Source organism: Oncorhynchus mykiss, chromosome 11 (assembly GCF_013265735.2).
Source record: "Oncorhynchus mykiss isolate Arlee chromosome 11, USDA_OmykA_1.1, whole genome shotgun sequence".
NCBI classification, from domain to species: Eukaryota; Metazoa; Chordata; class Actinopteri; order Salmoniformes; family Salmonidae; genus Oncorhynchus; species Oncorhynchus mykiss.
This window is the reverse complement of record NC_048575.1, coordinates 45,682,418-45,703,683: the sequence shown is the minus strand read 5'-3', so window position 1 is coordinate 45,703,683 and position 21,266 is coordinate 45,682,418. Positions and strand designations below refer to the sequence as shown.

General features: G+C 40.6%; 2 protein-coding genes across 6 annotated transcripts in view; one reads left to right on the top strand and one right to left on the bottom strand.

The window, feature by feature from the left end:
- The window catches only part of LOC110535739 (mediator of RNA polymerase II transcription subunit 27), a 100,363-nt gene extending 83,620 nt beyond the window's left edge, over positions 1 to 16,743 (bottom strand). For both annotated transcript variants that reach the window (XM_036935526.1, XM_021620957.2), the window contains exons 1-2: positions 16,460 to 16,743; positions 4,108 to 4,252 (exon numbers count right to left, since the gene is read on the bottom strand). In XM_036935526.1, coding sequence (XP_036791421.1) covers positions 4,108 to 4,252; positions 16,460 to 16,704 — 390 coding nt within the window. In that variant the 5' untranslated portion in view covers positions 16,705 to 16,743. The remainder of the gene's footprint in view (positions 1 to 4,107; positions 4,253 to 16,459) is intronic.
- Positions 16,744 to 17,792: 1,049 nt separating this feature from the next.
- LOC110535738 (netrin-G2) overlaps positions 17,793 to 21,266 on the top strand; it is a 59,173-nt gene continuing 55,699 nt past the window's right edge. The window contains exons 1-2 of one of the 4 annotated variants that reach the window (XR_005034638.1): positions 17,793 to 18,268; positions 19,151 to 19,855. Coding sequence is in view for 2 of the 4 variants with exons in the window: in XM_021620956.2 (XP_021476631.1) it covers positions 19,619 to 19,855 (237 nt within the window). In the remaining 2 variants the exon portion in view is untranslated. Of the gene's footprint in view, positions 18,384 to 19,150; positions 19,856 to 21,266 lie in introns of all 4 variants that reach the window. The other 3 variants (XR_005034637.1, XM_021620956.2, XM_021620955.2) reach the window with 3 other exon arrangements.

Below are 21,266 nucleotides of genomic sequence, written 5' to 3'. Positions count from 1 at the left end.
TAGAGGTGGCTGCATCATGTTATGGGTATGCTTGTGATTGTTAAGGACTGGGGAGTTTCAGGATAAAAAAAATTACAGAATTGAGCTAAGCACAGGTAACATCCTAGAGGAAAACCTGGTTCAGTCTGCTTTCCACCAGACACTGGGAGACTAATTCACCTATCAGCAGGAAAATAACCTAAAACACAAGGCCAAATATACACTGGAGTTGCTCATCAAGAAGACTGTGAATGTTCCTGAGAGGCCGAGTTACAGTTTTGACTCAAATATGCTTGAAAACAACCTGAAAATGGTTGTCTAGCAATGATCAACAACCAATTTGACAGCCTGAATCATTTTTTGTAAGAACAATGGGCAAATGTTGCACAATCCAGGTGTGGAAAGCTCTCAGAGACTTAACCAGAAAATACCTACAGCTGTAATCGCTTCCAATGGTCATTCTAACATATATTGACTCAGGGGGTTGAATACTTATTTTTTTTTTTTCAATAGATCTTTTTTTTTTTTTTTTTTTAACAAATAATTTTAAAATATATATATTTTTTGTAGATTTTTTTTTATATATAAACAAAGACAATTAAACCCACTTTGTAACAAAATATGTAAAAAGTCAAGGGGTGTGAATACTTTGAAGGCACTGTAATTATGGTTTTTGGCGGATTGAAATCCTGTATTGTGTCACTTTATTATTTAAGCTGGTAAAGCTGTCAAGATGTTTATGCATTTGAGCCGATCCAAAGATGATTTTGCTGAGCTGAGACAATTTTCTTTGATGTGTAAATTATCCGATTACTCTTAACTTATTGGAAAAATGTAAATAAATGCAATTAACTTGTAATGTAGGCTCAGGCTGGTCACTAGATCACCCCGCAGTCATGAGGCTCGGTGCTGGAGGCGCTGCTTAGACCACTGCGCTCCGGCAGTTCACAATGCTCTAGCAAGCACTAAGAATAATGATGATTCATAGGTGTGTCGTTTTTTTAATGACTTTGTTTTAAGCCTTCCCCAAACCATAGCCCTTATTAATTCCTAAATTGTTAAACTGAGTTGTTTTTCTGTTTTAACCCTGTAACCACGTGGAATTAATACTGATGGGGAAAAAATCTATACGGTTACATATCGGGATATTATTTTTGACAATATATTGTATCGTTTTGAGATTATCACAATATCATTTTATCACTAGTTGGCTGTATCTGTACCAAAACGTTTATTTTTTCTTCATAGGTTGTTCTCTCTTTTTAAATAGGGAGTCAATTTATTTTCAGCAATTTCATTTCCTTGACTGATCAAAACTCATTTTCTCATGGGCTCTCTCATACCTCTGCAGCAGACGTATGTAAGCAATATTTTTTGGAACATCGAATCACAATAAAAAAATCACAGTTTCGAATCGCAATACATATCGTATCGGCACCTAAGTATCGTGACAAGATCGTATCTTAAGGTCCCTGGCAATCCCCAGCCTACTGTTGCCAACCCTTAGTAAACTTTTGGGAAAAAATTGTGTTTGACCAGATACAATGATATTTTACAGTAAAAAAAAATTGACAACAGAATTTCAGCAAGCTTATAGGGAAGGACATTCAACAAGCACAGCACTTACACAAATGGCTGGTGATTGGCTGAGAGAAATTAATGAAAAAGAACATGGATAAAGAGTTACCCGTCTAACACATGGAGTGTTCTTTAATGGAAGTTTCTCTAACAAAATCCAGGTAGAATCAGGAATTCCCAAGGGCAGCTGTCTAGGCCCCTTACTTTTTTTTCAATCTTTACTAACGACATTCCACTGGCTTTGAGTAAAGCCAGTGTGTCTATGTATGTGGATGACTCAACACTTTACATGTCAGCTACCACAGCAACTGAAATGACTGCAACACTTAACAAAGAGCTGCAGTTAGTTTCTGAATGGGTGGCAAGGAATAAGTTAGTCCTAAATATTTCCAAAAATAAAAGCATTGTATTTGGGACTAATAATTCACTAAACCTTATACCTCAACAAAATCTTTGGAAATTGAGAAAGTTGAGGAGACTAAACTGCTTGGCGTAACCCTGGATTGTAAAGTGTCATGGTCAAAACATATTGATACAACAGTAGCTAGGATGTGGAGAAGTCTGTCCATAATAAAGCGCTGCTCTGCATTAACAGCACTATCAACAGGGCAGGTCCTACAGGCCCTAGTTTTGTCGCACCTGGACTACTGTTCAGCCGTGTGGTCGGGTGCCACAAAGAGGGACTTAGGAAAATTGCAACTGGCTCAGAACAGGGCAGCATGGCTGATCCTTGGATGTACATAGAGAGCCAACATTAATAATATGCATGTCACTCTCTCCTGGCTCAAAGTGGAGGAAAGATTGACTTCATCACTACTTGTATTTGTGAGAGGTATTGATTGACATGTTGAATGTACCGAGCTGTCTGTTTGAACTACTGACACACAGCTCGGATACCCATGCATACCCCACAAGACATGCCACCAGAGGTCTCTTCTTAGGCTAATTGAGGCTATTTTGCTGCGCTCCCCTTGCTCCCTGTCTACAACAACTCCAGTCATATGAAACGGCCTTCTCATGTAGGCAACTTAATTCCGTAACTGTAATTCCATTAGAAATCTCTCACCGCACTTGCTACACATGGAGCCTCTGACAGTAGTGCTGCTTTGATTAGAAGTATAATAGTCACATGTACAGGGTTGCAGATATAAATACAGGGTCCAGTGAAAATCTTAAACTCTGAGCTTCAACAATGCAGGTCAAAGTGAAATAAAAACAATCAATGTAATAAAAAATATAAATAAAACATATTTATATATATAAAACACTAACACGATTTGCACATGGTGCTCCTGTACCGCGTCTTAGTGATGGAATTAGGGAGAACAGGCTATGGCTCGGGTGGCTTGGATCCCTGATTATCTTCTTGGCCTGCTTGCGACACCTGGTGTTGTAGGTGTCCTGGACAGCAGTCCGTGTGTACCCAATGGTGCGTTCGGCTGAGCGTACCACCCTCTGTAGTGCCTTGCGGTCGGCAGCGGCGGAGTTGCCATACCAGGCTGCGCTCAATGGTGCTCCTGTAGAACACTGTGAGGGCCCTCTAAGAAAATAGTACTATGACTATGGGTGGGTGAACCGGAATGGAGAGCTTGAATTTTTTTCTCAGCTCCAACTTCAGACAATCGAGTCAAAAAACACAATATGCCAATTAGAAGCGTATTTTTGTGTGTTTTAGGGTACTTTTTCATACCACAATACTTTGACCTCAAATTGTGTGCATGGTACGCTAAATTTGTGCAGGTTGGCAAGTCTGTAAAAGTTTAGGCACAAGCGTGTCAGCTACAGGAATGGGTGCCATCTGTGTAACAGCACAAACCGTCATTCTGTTACCAAACTTTGAATCTGCACTGTTATTCAAGTAAATGTGTTTTTGTAGAGTTTTCTGTGGAAATTGTAAAAAGCAGTCCTTGAGTATAGTGGTATGGTTTGTTTAACTTAAAATCTTTGTTATTTTGTTTGACAAACATTTTAAAGCAACAAATCTGAGTCTCAGCATCACTCCCATTTCCAATATCCTATATGATGACCTTACAAACAATGGGAGAAGTGGAATCATAGCTTGATACATACAGTATAGGCTAATGTCTATTACGATATACCGTGCATCTGCATTTTATTTCAAATCCATCTTTACCTTACCTGTTATTTAAGACTTCCAGCATATGCTTTAAAAACTGAATCATTTCCATCATTTAGACAGTTATTTAGAGAGTTGCGACAATGGGGTGGTCAGAGATGCTGCACTGGGGGCATATTGTTCACGTAACTAATGCAGCCTGTCATTGTAGGTTTTGAGCTAATACACTGGAAGCGTATCCCCCAGGAAACAGAAGCTAAACTTTATCATGTGTTTACCATGCGTCAATTTGGATCAAACAAATAATGTTAACGATGGGAGTGGCTTCACATTGAAATCCAGGGAAATTGTCCACAAGATTCCAATCTTTGACACATGAAACTGCATTGCAGAAAATACACTATGCCCTAGAATTGAATTCTGGCCTCCATAGTATTGTTTCCCTTGTAGCCCAGTAGAAAAGCATGGCCTACCTTGTTAGACCACTTGTATGCCTGAAGGAGCTGACTGTACAGCGGGGTCTTGTCCTGAACTGGGTCCAGACTCAACAGGCCACTGTTGTGAAGGGGATGACTCTCTGAAGGTCTGCCAACCAGGGTACTGAGGCGTTCCAATTCACTACATAAGTACATAGAATAGCAGCTGTTAGAATAGGCTTCTATTTCCCTTCAATACAAGCATGGGCAATTCTGATTGGGGTGGGGGCCACAAAAAAATCTGAACTCATTATGGGGGGGGGGGGGCCGCAGTGGATTGCAGGTCTTTGGTACCCACATCCATACCCACATGCAGTCAGAGCCTAGCATTTTGCTACCCCCACATTTGTATTTTTTACAGCTAATTTCCTGCTATTCTACACATTTTGCCATTTGGTGGAGAGAAGTGTTTGCAGTTTTTAATATATGTGATTGAGATTGACTACCCTGTTCGGTTTTTCGACCATGATTACTACAAATGTAGATATCCGGACGTTAGATTTACTAACCAATCTCAGAAATGTGGGCTAATTGAGTGTGTGTTTGTGTGTGTGTGTGTGTGTGTGTGTGGGGGGGCTCCCATCCCTGCTTTAAAACATCCAATTTCTTTCTTATTTTGTATTTATTCTTGAACCAGAAAGGTCACATTGCAGATTTCTCTCTTTTACAAGTGAGCCCTGGCCAAGAAAGCAGCATATAGTAAACACAACATAAAACACAACATAAAACATAACAATGAATGGAAGTTAATAGCACAAAGCCCATAAGAGAGCATAAAAGAGCAGGTTTAAAAACATGTGCAATTTGTGGTCAGCAGGCCTATAATCTGTCAATAAACATTATCAAATCAGATTAAAATAATCTAGTTTCCAAGATGTATTCCAAGACGATGGGCCAGCTGCCCTAAAATGGCCTTATAGACAAACATGTACTATAAGGATGGCCATCCTGCTAACTGATATAAGGTACAGTGATGTTTAAGAGGTCTTGTGTTTGTTACAAATCTAACTACAGCATGGTAGTGTTTCTAGTGTGTGCAGGTAAAACCATGGGGCATTCATGTAAAGAATATATTTTGACACATCTGTCTTTTCTAGCTTGAAATAAAACTTTTCCTAAAGAAAAAGCCCAGATTAAGTTGAAGCTTTTTAATGAGCTGTTGAATGTGGGGTTTAAAATACAGAGCTTCATCAAGGTGAAATCCCAAGTACTTGTATGAGGACACCACCTCTATTGGCTAGTTTGAGTGAGTATCTGAGGCAGAGTAGGGGGTTGCTTTGAGCGGAAAAAGGTTGATGGACAACAAACGCTTCCTACAATTTGAGAAATGCCTTAACTAGTGCGAGATCAGTCCTATAGATAGTGTATATGCAGATGACACGGAGTATACAAAACATTAGGAACATCTGCTCTTTCCATGAAATAGGCTGACCAGGTGAAAGCTATGATCCCTTATTGATCTCACTTGTTATATCCACTTCAAATCAGTGTAGATGAAGTGGAGGAGACATGTTAAAGAAGGATTTTTATGTCTTGAGAAAATTAAGACATGGACTGTGTATATGTGCCATTCAGAGGGTGAATGAGCAAGACAAAAGTTAAGTGCCTTTGAAGGGGGTATGGTAGGTGCCAGGCACACCGGTTTTAGTGTGTCAACTCCTGTGATTTTCACGCCAACAGTTTCCTGTGTGTATCAAGAATAGTCTACCATGCAAAGGGCATCCAGGCAACTTGACACAATTGTGGGAAGCATTGGCGTCAACATGGGCCAGCATCCCTGTGGAACGCATTTGACATTTGTACATTCCCTATCCCGATGAATTGAGGCTGTTCTGATGGCAAATGGGGTTGCAACTCAATATTAGGAAGGTGTTCCTAATGCTTTGTACATTCAGTGTAGATGTACCTTTTCATTAGATATTTTTTCACACCAGTCATGAATAATGAACAATAATGGCCCAAGAATGGAACCCTGCGGCACTCAAGTATTTAAAGAAAGCTTGTCAGAAGTCAGAAGTCAGGCCATCAACCTGTTCACATTGTGATGTACAGTGGGGCAAAAAAGTATTTAGCCAGCCAACAATTGTGCAAGTTCTCCCATTTAAAAAGATGAGAGAGGCCTGTAATTTTCATCATAGGTACAAAAGAAAATCCAGAAAATCAAATTGTAGGATTTTTAATGAAATTATTTGCAAATTATGGTGGAAAATAAGTATTTGGTCACTAACAAAAGTTTATCTCAATACTTTGTTATATACCCTTTGTTGGCAATGACAGAGGTCAAACGTTTTCAGTAAGTCTTCACACACTGTTGCTGGTATTTTGGCCCATTTCTCCATGCAGATCTCCTCTAGAGCAGCGATGTTTTGGGGCTGTTGCTGGGCAACACGGACTTTCAACTCCCTCCAAAGATTCTCTATGGGGTTTGAGATCTGGAGACTGGCTAGGCCACTCCAGGACCTTGAAATGCTTCAACGAAGCCACTCCTTCGTTGCCCGGGCGGTGTGTTTGGGATCATTGTCATGCTGAAAGACCCAGCCACGTTTCATCTTCAATGCCCTTGCTGATGGAAGGAGGTTTTCACTCAAAATCTCACGATACATGGCCCCATTCATTCTTTCCTTTACACGGATCAGTCGTCCTGGTCCCTTTGCAGAAAAACAGCCCCAAAGCATGATGTTTCCACCCCCATGCTTCACAGTAGGTATGGTGTTCTTTGGATGCAACTCCGCATTCTTTGTCCTCCAAACACAACGTGTTGAGTTTTTACCAAAAAGTTCAATTTTAGTTTCATTTGACCATATGACATTCTCCCAATCTTCTTCTGGATCATCCAAATGCTCTCTAGCAAACTTCAGACTGGCCTGGACATGTACTGGCTTAAGCAGGGGGACACGTCTGGCACTGCAGGATTTGAGTCCCTGGCGGCGTAGTGTGTTACTGATGGTAGGCTTTGTTGCTTTGGTCCCAGCTCTCTGCAGGTCATTCACTAGGTCCTCACATGTGGTTCTGGGATTTTTGCTCACCGTTCTTGTGATCATTTTGACCCCACGGGGTGAGATCTTGCGTGGAAAGAAAGGTAGGGGCGTGGATCAGAAAACCAGTCAGTACCTGGTGGGACCACCATTTACCTCAAGCAGCACGACACATCTACTTTGCACAGAGTTGATCAGGCTGTTGATTGTGGCCTGTGGAATGTTGTCTCACTCAATGGCTGTGCGAAGTTGCTGGATATTGGCGGGAACTGGAGCACGCTGTCGTACACGTCGATCGAGAGCATCCCAAACATGCTCAATGGGTGACGTGTCCGAGTATGCAAGCCATGGAAGAACTGGGACATTTTCAACTTTCAGGAATTGTGTACAGATCCTTGTGACATGGGGCAGTGCATTATCATGCTGAAACATGAGGTGATGGCGGCGAATGAATTGCACGACCATGGGCCTCAGGACCTCGTCACGGTGCATTCAAATTGCCATCGATAAAATGCTATTGTGTTTGTTGTCCATAGCTTATGTCTGCCCATACTATAACCCCACCGCCACCATGGGGGACTCTGTTCACAACATTGACATAAGGAAACTGCTCGCCCACACGATGCCATACACGCCGTCTATCATCTGCCGGGTACAGTTGAAACCGGGATTTATCCATGAAGAGCACACTTCTCCAGCATGCCAATGGCAATCGAAGGGGAGCATTTGCCCACTGAAGTCGGTTACGATGCAAATTGTAGTCAGGTCAAGACCATGGTGAGGATGACGAGCATGCAGATGAGCTTCCCTGAGACGGCTTCTGACAGAATGCGCATAAATTCTTTAGTTATACAAACCCACTGTTTCATCAGCTGTCCGGGTGGCTGGTCTCAGATGATCCCGAAGGTGAAGAAGCCGGATGTGGAGGTCCTGGGCTAGTGTGGTTGCACATGGTCTTGGATTGTGAGGCCAGTTGGATGTACTGCCAAATTCTCTAAAACTACGTTGGAGGCGGACTATGGTAGAGAAATGACTTCTCTGACAACAGCAGTGTTGGACAGTTAGTATGCCAATTGCACGCTCCCTCAAAACTAGAGATATCTTTGGGATTGTGTTGTATGACAAAACTGCACATTTTAGAGCGGCCTTTTATTGTCCCCAGCACATGATGCACCTGTGTAGGGTTACAAAGGGTTATAAACTCTGGAATTTGTGTTTGTCCACCCACCTCTTGAGGATTGACCACAAGTTCTCAATGGGATTAAGGTTTTCCTGTCCATTGACCCAAAATATCTATACTTTGTTCCCCGAACCACTTAGTTATCACTTTTTCCTTATGGCAAGGTGCTCCATCATGCTGGAAAAGGAATTGTTCGTCACCAAACTGTTCCTGGATGGTTGGGAGAAGTTGCTCTCAGAGGATGTGTTGGTACCATTCTTTATTCATGGCTGTGTTCTTAGGCAAAATTGTGAGTGAGCCCGCTCCCTTGGCTGAGAAGCAACCTCACACATGAATGGTTTCAGGATTCTTTACTGTTGGCTTGACACAGGACTGATGGTAGCGCTCACCTTGTCTTCTCCGGACAAGCTTTTTCCGGATGCCCCAAACAATCGGAAAGGGGAATCATCAGAGAAAATGACTTTACCCCAGTCCTCAGCAGTCCAATCCCTGTACCTTTTGCAGAATATCAGTCTGTCCATGATGTTTTTCCTGGAGAGAAGTGGATTCTTTGCTGCCCTTCTTGACACCAGGCCATCCTCCAAAAGTCATTCCTGAGCAAGCTCTGTACTGGTGGTGCCCCGATCCCGCAGCTGAATCAACTTTAGGAGACGGTCCTGGCGCTTGCTGGACTTTCTTGGGCGCCCTGAAGCCATCTTCACAACGATTGAACCACTCTCCTTGAAGTTCTTGATGATCCGATAAATGGTTGATTTAGGTGCAATCTTACCGGCAGCAATATCCTTGCCTGTGAAGCCCTTTTTGTGCAAAGCAATGATGATGGCACGTGTTTCCTTGCAGGTAACCATGGTTGACAGAGGAAGAACAATAATTCGTAACCATGGTTGACAGAGGAATAACAATAATTCCAAGCACCACCCTCCTTTTGAAGCTTCCAGTTTGTTATTCGAACTCAATCAGCATGACAGAGTGATCTCCAGCCTTGCCCTCGTCAACACTCACACCTGTGTTAACGAGAGAATCACTGACATGATGTCACCTGGTCCTTTTGTGGCAGGGCTGAAATGCAGTGGAAAAGTTTTGGGGGGATTCAGTTCATTTGAATGGCAAAGAGGGACTTTGCAATTAATTGCAATTCACGTGATCACTCTTCATAACATTCTGGAGTATATGCAAACTGCCTTCATACAAACTGAGGAAGAAGACTGTGAAAATTAATATTTGTGTCATTCTCAAAACTTTTGGCTATGACTGTACAGCTGATTCTCAAGATCTTGCACACTAATGAGATGCTATTGAGCCCACACTACTACACTGTCTGAGCTAAGGACTACATGCTTTCTGGTAAGTTTTGATTACAATACTGGGTGGGGTGAATATATTTTATCTGACATACATTACTTTTTTGTTAACTAGTAAATAGCCTACAGCAAAGTGTGTTTAAATCATTTATAACAATTTCTGCTAGATAGTTTTTTCTACCACGTGTGTTTTAGCTTGCTTGAAACTGCTAACTCAGGAGAGTTAATTCACCTGTTTCCATACATGTTTCATTTTAAAACATTTATCTTACAAAGGAGTTGTCTAATCTAACTGCTTAACTTCTTGGTGACAGGGGGCAGTATTTTCACGTCCGGATGAAATGCATGCCCAAATTCAACTGCCTGCTACTCAACCCCAGAAAATAAGATATGCATATTATTAATATATTTGAATATAAAACACTCTGAAGTTTCTAAAACTGTTTGAATCATGTCTGTTAGTATAACAGAACTTATTTAGCAGGCGAAACCCCGAGGTCAAACCATTCAGATTTTTGTTTTGAGGTCACTCTTTTCAATGAGTTTTCATTGGGAATCCAGATTTCTAAGGGACCTTCTCGCAGTTCCTATCGCTTCCACTGGATGTCAACAGTCTTTAGAAATTGGTTGAGGTTATTCCTTTGTGTAATGAAGAAGTACGGCCATCTTGAACGAGGGCGCGTGACCAGAAAGCTAGCTATAGTTTGTTTTCTTCCTGTATTGAACACAGATCATCCAGTCTTCAATTTTATCAATTATTAACGTTACAAAATACCTAAAGTTGTATTACAAAAGTAGTTTGAAATGTTTTGGCAAAGTTTACAGGTAACTTTTGAGATAATTTGTAGTCACGTTGCGCAAGTTGGAACCGGTGTTTTTCTGGATCAAACGTGCCAAATAAATGGACATTATGGATATATATCGACGGAATTAATCGAACAAAAATAACATTTGTGATGTTTAACCAGTTAGAGCTCTAGGGGCGCTATTTCATTTTTGGATAAAAAACGTTCCCGTTTTAAGCGCGATATTTTGTCACGAAAAGATGCTCGACTATGCATATTCTTGACAGTTTTGGAAAGAAAACACTCTGAAGTTTCAGAATCTGCAAAGATTTTGTCTGTAAGTGCCCCAGAACTCATTCTACAGGCGAAACCAAGATGATGCATCACCCAGGAATTAGCAGAATTTCTGAAGCTCTGTTTTCCATTCTCTCCTTATATGGCTGTGATTGCGCAACGAATGAGCCTACACTTTCTGTCGTTCGCCCAAGGTCTTAGCAGCATTGTGACGTATTTGTAGGCATATCATTGGAAGATTGACCATAAGAGACTACATTTTCCAAGTGTCCGCCTGGTGTCCTGCGTCGAATTCGGTGCGCAATTGCCAGCTGCTTCTACTTTACCATTTGATTCAGGGGAGAAAGCATGTGTCCAAGAACGATGTATCAATGAAGAGATATGTGAAAAACACCTTGATGATTGATTCTAAACAACGTTTGCCATGTTTTCAGTCGATATTATGGAGTTAATTTGGAAAAAAGTTTGCGTTTTGAGGACTGAATTTATGGATTTTTTTTGGTAGCCAAATGTGATGTATAAAACGGAGCTATTTCTAATACACAAGGAATCTTTTTGGAAAAACTGAGCATCTGCTATCTAACTGAGAGTATCCTCATTGAAAACATCAGAAGTTCTTCAAAGGTAAATGATTTTATTTGAAGGCTTTTATGTTTTTGTTAATGTTGCGTGCTGGATGCTAACGCTAATGCTAACGCTAAATGCTAACGCGAAATGCTAACTCTAGCTAGCTACTTTTACACAAATTATTGTTTTCCTATGGTTGAGAAGCATATTTTGAAAATCTGAGATGACAGTGTTGTTTACAAAAGGCTAAGCTTGAGAGATGGCATATTTATTTCATTTCATTTGCGATTTTCATAAATAGTTAACGTTGTGTTATGCTAATGAGCTTGCTGATAGATTTACACAATCCTGGATACAGGGGTTTTTTCATAGCTAAACGTGACGCAGAAAACGGAGCGATTTGTCCTAAACAAATAATCTTTCAGGAAAAACTGAACATTTGCTATCTGAGAGTCTCCTCATTGAAAACATCTGAAGTTCTTCAAAGGTAAATGATTTTTTTGAATGCTTTTCTGTTTTTTTGTGTAAATGTTGCCAGCTGAATGCTAATGCTAAATGCTACGTTAGCCATCAATACTGTTACACAAATGCTTGTTTTGCAATGGTTGAGAAGCATATTTTGAAAATCTGAGATGACAGTGTTGTTAACAAAAGGCTAAGCTTGAGAGCTAGCATATTTATTTCATTTCATTTGCGATTTTCATGAATAGTTAACGTTGCGTTATGGTAATGAGCTTGAGTCTGTATTCACGAACCCGGATCCGGGATGGGGAGATCAGAAAGGTTAATCGACATATTGGAGTGCCAACAAAAGAAGCTTGTCAAAGGTAAGACATTAATTATATTTTTATTTCTGCGTTTTGTGTCGCGCCTGCAGGGTTGAAATATGGTTTCTCTCTTTGTTTACGGAGGTGCTATCCTCAGATAATAGCATCGTTTGCTTTTGCCTAAAAGCCTTTTTGAAATCTGACATGTTGGCTGGATTCACAACAAGGGTAGCTTTAATTTGCTATCTTGATTTAATGAAAGTTTGATTTTTATAGTAATTTATTTGAATTTGGCCTCTGCATTTTCCCTGACCTTTGGCCAGGTGGGTCCACAAATCCCAGAGAGGTTAACTATTTATCTGTACATGGAATTGCATTTGTTGTTTTTTTGACTCATTTTTATTCTAATCTTTACTGGAAAATGCCACGGGCACTATCTGGATGTGTGATGACATTTCACTGCAGCTAATGTAGAAGGAAAAGCTGTGTACATTTGCAAATACTGTGCCAAATCATATGTGAAGAATGCAAACAAAATGCAAAATCATCTGGACAAGAGCATAAAGTTCCCTCAGAACAAGCAACCTCTGACAAACGTCCCTCTACTCCTATTCGAGGTGAAAATTATGAATCCGACACCTTATTGATAGCAACAGCTCATGGTCCTCCTGGAATCAGAAGGTTTTTGACTCAATAGAGGAACATAGTCAGAGAAATGCTGATTAATGTTTTGCTCGAGCTGTGTATGTAACTGGTTCACCTCTGATGCTCACAGACAATGTGTATTGAACTGAAGGCAGTCATCATTTATCTTGGACCACAGAAGGTATTTGCATGAAGGCCGCTTGGTCTAAAGTGGAGGAGTCCTACCCTCACATCACACCCATTGGCTGTGCTGCTCATGCATTGAATCTGCTCCTCAGGGACATCATGTAACTGACAACAATAGATACACTATTCAAGAGAGCCAAGGAAATGGTTAGGTATGTGAAGGGTCATCAAGTTGTAGCAGAAATCTACCTCACCAAGCAAAGTGAGAAGAATAGAGCACCACATTGAAGCTGCCCAGCAACACCCATTGGGGTGGTGTTGTCATCATGTTTGACAGTCTCCTGGAGGGAAAGGAGTCTCTCCAAGAAATGGCCATATCACAGTCTGCCGATATAGACAGCCCCATCAAGAGGATCCTCCTGGGTGATGTATTTTGGGAGAGTGTGGTAAGCAGCCTGAAAATCCTGAAACCTATAGTAGTAGCCATTGCACGGCTTGCAGGAGACAGTGCCATCCTGTCTGATGTTCAGACTCTGCTTGCAGATGTAAGAGAAGAAATCCGTACTGCCCTGCCCACTTCACTGTTGCTCCAAGCAGAGGAAACTGCAGTTCTGAAATACATCAAAAAGCTTGAAGACTTCTGCCTGAAGCCCATACACAGCGTACATGTTGGACCCCAAGTATGCTGGCAAGAGCATCCTGTCTGGTGCAGAGATCAACAAGGCCTATGTGTCTCGCCACCATGGCCTGGATGAGGGCAGTTCTTGGCAGTCTGGCGAAATACACTTCCAAGCAAGGGCATTGGGATGGAGATGTAATATGGCAGTCGTGCCAACATATCTCATCAGCCACCTGGTGGAAGGGACTTAGTGGATCTGAGGCTCTTTCCCATGTTGCCTCCATCATCCTCCAAATCCCACCAACATCAGCCGCCTTAGAGCGCAACTGGTCCTTGTTTGGGAAACCACACACCAAAGCACGCAAAAGGCTGACCAATAAAAGGGTTGAAAAATGTAGGCTTTTTGAGCCTGACAACAAGCCATCCTCAACAAGGTTGGAAAGTGACAGTAAAGATGAGGCCTCAGAGTCTGATGTTCAAGAGGTGGACATTGAGGAGGTCCAGGGAGAAGACATGGGAGCCTGAGAGGAAGACAATCAAAGCTTTAGTTTGTAGACTAATTTTACAGATGTTGAAAATGTTTTTTGGAGATGCGATGGATCATTGGGGATCATTCAATATTCCCTTTCTTTTGTTGTCCAGTGATATCATCCCATGTGAAGAGTCAACTAATTTAATTAAAGTTAAATTCGTAACTAAAGAGTATTTTTTAATTATTGGAAGGCTTTAATCATTTGCAATTATGTCTACTCATTAGAGGTAAAAGGTTTATGTTTCTGTCTCCATATGATATGGTAAATATAGCCAATGCAAAAAATATCCACAATAGTATTAATATGACATTTGCATATATTTCTGTTAATTCCCATATATTCCTATTCCCACCTTTGAATATTCCCCAAAATGTGGAACCCTACACCTGTTTAATGATCATGCTCTTTAATCAGCTTCTTGATACGGTGCCTTGCAAAAGTATTCATCCCCCTTGGCGTTTTTCCTATTTTATTGCATTACAACCTGTAATTTAAATGGATATTTATTTGGATTTAATGTAATGGACACACACAAAATAGTCAAAATTGGTGAATTAAAAATAAAAATAAATATTAACAAAAATTCTACAAAAAATTGAAAAGTGGTGCATGCATACGTATTCACCCCTTTGCTATGAAGCCCCTAAATAAGATCTGGTGCAATGAATTACCTTCAGAAGTCACATAGTTAAATAACATCCACCTGTGTGCAATCTAAGTATCACATGATCTCAGTATATATACAGCTGTTCTGAAAGGCCCCAGAGTCTGCAACACCACTTAGCAAGGGGCACCACCAAGCTAGCGGCACCATGAAGACCAGTGAGCTATCAAAACAGGTCAGCGACAAAGTTGTGGAGAAGTACAGAGAAGGGTTGGGTTATAAAAAAAAGATCAAACTTTGAACATCCCACAGAGTACCATTGAATACATTATTTAAAAAATTGAAAGAATATGGCACCAAAACAAACCTGCCAAGAGTGGGCCACCCACAAACTCATGGACCATTTAATCAGAGGCAACAAAGAGACCAAAGATAACCCTGCAGGAGCTGCAAAGCTCCACAGCAGAGATTGGAATATCTGTCCATAGGAACACTTTAAGACATACACTCCACATAGCTGGGCTTTACGGAAGACTGGCCAGGAAAAGCCATTGCTTAAAGGAAAAAAATAAGCAAACGCATTTGGTGTTCGCCAAAAGGCATGTAGGAGACTCCCCAGACATATGGAAGACGGTACTCTGGTCAGATGAGACTAAAATTGAGCTTTTTGGACATCAAGGAAAACGCTATGTCTGGCGCAAACCCAACACCTCATCACCCTGAGAACACCATCCACACAGTGAAGCGTGGTGGTGGCAGCATCATGCTGGGGGGATGTTTTTCATCGTCAGGGACTGGGAAACTGGTAAGGGATGGATGGCGCTAAATACAGGGAAATTCTTGCGGGAAACCTGTTTCAGTCTTCCAGAGATTTGAGACTGGAACAGAGGTTCACATTCCAGCAGGACAATGACCCTAGGCATACTGCTAAAGCAACACTAGTGGTTTAAGGGGAACATTTAAATGGCCTAGTCAAAGCCCAGACCTCAATACAATTGAGAATCTGTGGTATGACTTAGATTGCTGTACACCAGCAGAACCCATCAAACTTGAAGGAGCTGGAGCAGTTTTGCCTTGAAGAATGGCCAAAAATCCCAGTGGCTAGATGTGCCGAGCTTATAGAGACATACCACAAGAGACTTGCCGCTGTAATTGATGCAAAATGTGGCTCTACAAAGTATTGCATTTTTGGGGGTGAATAGTTATGCACGCTCAAGTTCTGTTTTGGCTTATTTCTTGTTTGTTCCACAAAAAATATTTAGCATTTTCAAAGTGTTTAACTCAAACGATACAAACTCCCCCCAAAAATACATTTTAATTCCAGGTTGTAAGGAAACAAAATAGGAAAAAGCCACTGTATGCCACACCTGTCAGGTGGATGGATTATCTTGAGAAATGCTAAATAACAGGGATGTAAAAAAAAAAGTGTATGCACAATTTGAGAGAAGATTTGTGCATATGGAACAATTCTGGGTTATTTTATTTCAGCTCATGAAACATGGGACCAACACTTTGTTGCGTTTATATTTTTGTTCAGTGTAGAAAAAAACATTTTTGCAGCATTGAGGCACGTTAGACCATTCCTTCTGGGAGTTCAACTTTTGCTTTCACATCAAAGTAATGTGAACTTAGCTAGCTACACGTTTCACAATTTTAAATACATTCAAAATAGAGGTGCCTACAAGAATGGCAGTATGTTTTATTGTTTTGCTAGCTAACGTTAGTTGCTATGACAAATTTCACTTGCGCGCGCACACTTTATTTAGCAATGGTCTGTATAAGCTAGGCACACACACCATTTACACTTCAGCTAAGTCATGGATACTAGCTAGTTGGAAATAACCTTTTAGTTAGATAACATTCATTCCTCACGCCTATCTAGCACACTAACTTGTGTGTTTAAAACAAAGATTTACCTAGCTAACGTTAGCACTTAACGTTACAGCTACTCACTTCAAGTCGCGATTCACAGACTGCAGGTTATCTTGAAACTCGGTAATAAAAACCTTTTCGCGTCCTTCGAGGGTTTCTTTGTTTTTCATCCCATCTTTCAGAGAGTCAAAAACCCTTGTTACACTTGAACGAAGTGCCTGAATAGCACTTATTGCTTGAGAAAATGCTTCTAAATTCACACCAACGTTCATTGCGTCCGCCATTTTTTTCGCACGCTGAGATGAACGTCGCATAAACACCGTCATCGAGATGCAGTGCGTAGCAAGGGAAATGTAGTTCACGCTTTCCGTGCCTGCTGTCTTCTCATTTGCTCACTGCCAGTATATTCAACTACTTCTTAAATCATTTTTAACTACCTTTTATATTGCTGTCTACAAACATTGTGCATTGTCAGTGTCCGTGTCTGTCTGTGACAATAATTTGGCCTCGGATGACCTATAGAAATGTGGAGGCTGTTTACACCCATTGGTCTGTGTGGCCACGCATCGGGACCATGGACAGCTCAACTTAGTGTTCTTCCATGGGAAGCCCCCTTAGGCTTTGATGTTGTTACTTCAAATACACCCATCCAAAAGTTGCAAATTAAGGGTTTTGGCTGCTTTTTAAAAATGTGTTTTTACTATCCAGCTTAATCCAGCTTAATTGGGTATTAAGTAGGCTAATGTAATTGTCAACAATGTAAATAGCATAAGTTAGTTTGTTAAAATTATACATATAAAAAATATATAGCCAATTTTATAGGCTATATATGCAATATATGTTTTGCTCAGAACTTGAGTAGCCAAATTAAAATCAACCACGGGCCAAATTTGCCACAAGGCTCCCTGTTGGGGATTGGTTGTGGTAGATTTTATTTGGCCACCCAAGTTATCTGAGCTATGTATATATCCTATAAATTGGCTATATATTTTTTCTATGTATAATTTTCACTGTAAAATCACCACGAAATCAGCTCAAATGGATTTTAACTTTGGAAATCCGTTCCCAATTATTCCCACGCATCAATAGAGACATGTGCGATCGTGTCCCAATGTAATCAAGGTTTGAAATTATTCTGTTTTTGTCAAATACTATATCTGTTTGGTATTCTTGCAGTCAATTTGCAGTGTACACATTTTTATTTATAACTATGTTCTGACCGCTGACCATCCGCTCAAGAGAAACCGTTACAAAATTGGGGACGCCTGCACTGTGTTGAAGATGCATGCGCTATGCTTTAAGGGCCATATAGGAACTTCAAGTTGTTTAACTGTTAAACAGTGTTGTGTTAGCCTATTGCTTAGCGAAAACTAGAGATCCTTATGTCTGCCTTGAGTGATTTTTGAGCTGCTCCTTTAAGCAGGACGGGTAGCCCGATCGGCTCATGGGGTGGTTATATTTCTGACCGGTAAAAGTTGCGTACCTGCTTCACACACACGTAGTTTGCAAATCAGATACTGATAGCTAAATGTGGAAACGAGAAGAGAGCAGGAGAACAATGGCAGGAGGGAATTTATGAAATAAGCGAGTGTGTTTATGCATAGGGGAAAGTGAGGTCGAGAGAGAGAGAGAGCGAGTTCTTTCCTTCTGCCCTTGAGCGCCTAGGACAAAACCGAAATCGCAAAAAGTAACGGAACATTAATTGAGGCAGTACCACTTCTGGAAAAAGTATTGAAATATAATACATTTCGAACAAGAAGTCAACTATTGTGCGTACGGGATGTATGGGATACCATCCTAACGCACTGCTTTCCTCAAAGTATAAAAACAGAAGGGAAACAAACAGAAGGGGAGAGCATCTCATCTAATCCTCTTACAGAAGGGAATACGGTAACGTTAAGCTTTATTTCAACGACGAACCAATGCTGAGGCTTTTGAATGCTGATAACACTTTTGCAAAGGATGCACCCATGACAGAATGATCAAATTTTCCCGGAGCAATTTGGTAAGTGTTCGAGTTCCACCGTGAACATAGAGGATAGTAACTGTTGTAACCGTGCACCTTCAAAATTGTATAGGACTATAATGCTTATAATCTTGCAACCAGTGACTTGCTACAGTTGTTTCTTATAATCAACCATTATAGCCTACATTTGAAGGCAGCATTAGGCTACACACTTCAGAGAATTTCAGAGGTTTGGAAAGAGCATCAACGTAAAGAACATCAGTTGTCCACATTATAGGACAAGTCCAAACATGATACCATTTGATCAAATTAGTTATTTTTATTTGCCAATTGTAGACTACAGTCTAGGTCTGTCACCATCTGCCTGTGAGAAGTTCTCGACAGTTATGTTACCTCTGATGGCAATAGTTGGCAAAGCCAAGAGCGCAACAGTCTGTGGGGACGAGGGTATATCTTTTTTTACTTGCAGTTATGTTTGGGAAATTCCTTAATTAGGGTAGTCTTGTGAATATAGATTGGTTGTGAAAACAAACATGAAAGGTTACAATATTATTTATTTGTAAGCTACGGTATAGCCTACCGATATTAATTTGAACAGATTTCAAATGGGTTCAAGTCCCTCTAATGAAAGATATGTTTAACCTAATTGCTAGTTGTAAAAACGAAATAAAATAATCTGTATAGTAGCAGTAGCCTATTAGATATAGTTTTAGTTTGCCTTTTTTGTGTGGAAATGTGACTGGCAATTTCACCCCCAAAAAGTTAAATGTTTAATAAATTATTGTATTTTCTCCTTCTCAATATAGCCAACGATGGAGCATGTAAATACTTCATTTGACTGACGTGAAAACACAACAACATCTCATCTAGAGAGCTTCTGAGTGGACAGCGGGAATATTCTCAATGCTCTACTCATGGACATATCGACTGTTTTTAGCATGGCTTGCATGGAGTGCCAAAGGGGGTCGATCTGAGAAAGATTTAGCGCTGTATACATTTCTAATAAAATAAGTTATTGTAACTATAATTTAAAGTAATACTTGAATTTGAATTGTTTTTAACATAAGATAACAAATACTTCAAAACAGAAGTGTAACTTATTTAGGCAGGCATACATTTGTATACAAAACCAGCAGAGTTGTAAGGCTGTATCCTGCAAGCGGCAGGTGTCTCTCCCAACATGAAAACCAACCGGATTCCAAGCTGATCCTCTCCCTGTGTGGACCGACGGTGGCACCACTTCCCTCTTCCCTCCGGACTCTCGGTCTTGGACCATGGGTGTGGTCTCTACGAGTGCCATGCTCTCACAGGTGCTTTTTCTTTTGCACTTTGTTACTCTGACCCTTGGCCAGTATGACATATGCAAGTCGCTGTTTAGTACGGACGATGGACCAACATGGGAGTTTTATGCGTGCCAGCCAAAACCAATGGCTATGAAGGAGTTCGTGCAAATTAGAGTGGATCCTCCTGGCATCACTTGCGGCAACCCCCCGGAGAGGTTCTGTACCCTGGTAAGTTTAAGTTTGAATTCAGTTGGTGTAACCACCAGCACTAGTTTTATACTTAGATGATTTTTATAGGCCTACACTTTGAAGTTTTGTCTATCAAAAAGAGTGATGAAAAACTGACATGGAAGGTTTTCCTAGATATTAGGATATCGTTAGGGTATCTGATCCTAGATATGAGATGAGAAACTTTGATCTCGAACAAGATGGCAGGAATATGTACCTTTTCTATGAGGCAACTCAGGACATAAGAGTTGAAACCTACTTTCAGTAGGCTACTTGTTATTATAGTGAAAATGCAAACAAGACTTCAAGACACAATTACATTTATTTTGGAATCACTGCCTCAATAGATACACTACATGGCCAAAAGTATGTGAATACCTGCTCGTCGAACATCTCATTCCAGAAATTATAGGTATTAATATGGAGTTGGTCCCCCTTTGCTGTTGCAACAGCCTCCACTCTTCTGGAAAGGCTTTCCACCAACATTTCTGCGGGGAGTTGCTTCCATTCAGCCACAGGAGCCCCCTCCCCTCACCCCCGACAGTGGATTGCGCACTGAGATGGAACAGAGCAAATAGGCTTTTCAACGCAATAGCTTTAGCTGGTGGTAATTTGTGGAATAGACATCAGCTGGAATGCGGTTTTATCCAATCAGCATCCAGGATTAGACCCAACCGGTGTATAAACCAATAGAATAGATTAGAACAGAACAGAATAGTGCTATAGAATAACTTAAATAATAAAATAAACATGCTATTTATATTTTCTATAAAGATTAAATATGACTAAATGAAAAAATATAGCAGCAGCAATATTCAATAAAACATCATTTCTGCTTTGGCCTGCCGTTTTCAGAATGAAACACACTAAGTCTACACGACAGTATATCAGGTTATTTAACCAAGTTAATTTTGTTTGTCTCAAACAATATCATTAGATTAGGTTTGTTATTGTGTTTGTGCCTCCCTACAGGGACTCACACCTTGAGTGATACCGTTTATTTATAACGCTGTTTAACACTAGCAGTATGAGCGGTGCAACACCATGAGCTCATATGAATAGTAACTTTAGGGTTATAAATGTACATTTATATGTGGTATTTTGTATCCTGTAAAGCTGTAAGCTTGAGTGTACTATATATACACTGCTCAAAAATAAAGGGAACATTTAAACAACCCAATGTAACTCCAAGTCAATCACACTTCTGTGAAATCAAACTGTCCACTTAGGAAGCAACACAAATTGACAATAAATTTCACATGCTGTTGTGCAAATGGAATAGACAACAGGTGGAAATTATAGGCAATTAGCAAGACACCCCCAATAAAGGAGTGGTTCTGCAGGTAGGGACCACAGACCACAGTTCCTATGCTTCCTGGCTGATGTTTTGGTCACTTTTGAATGCTGGCGG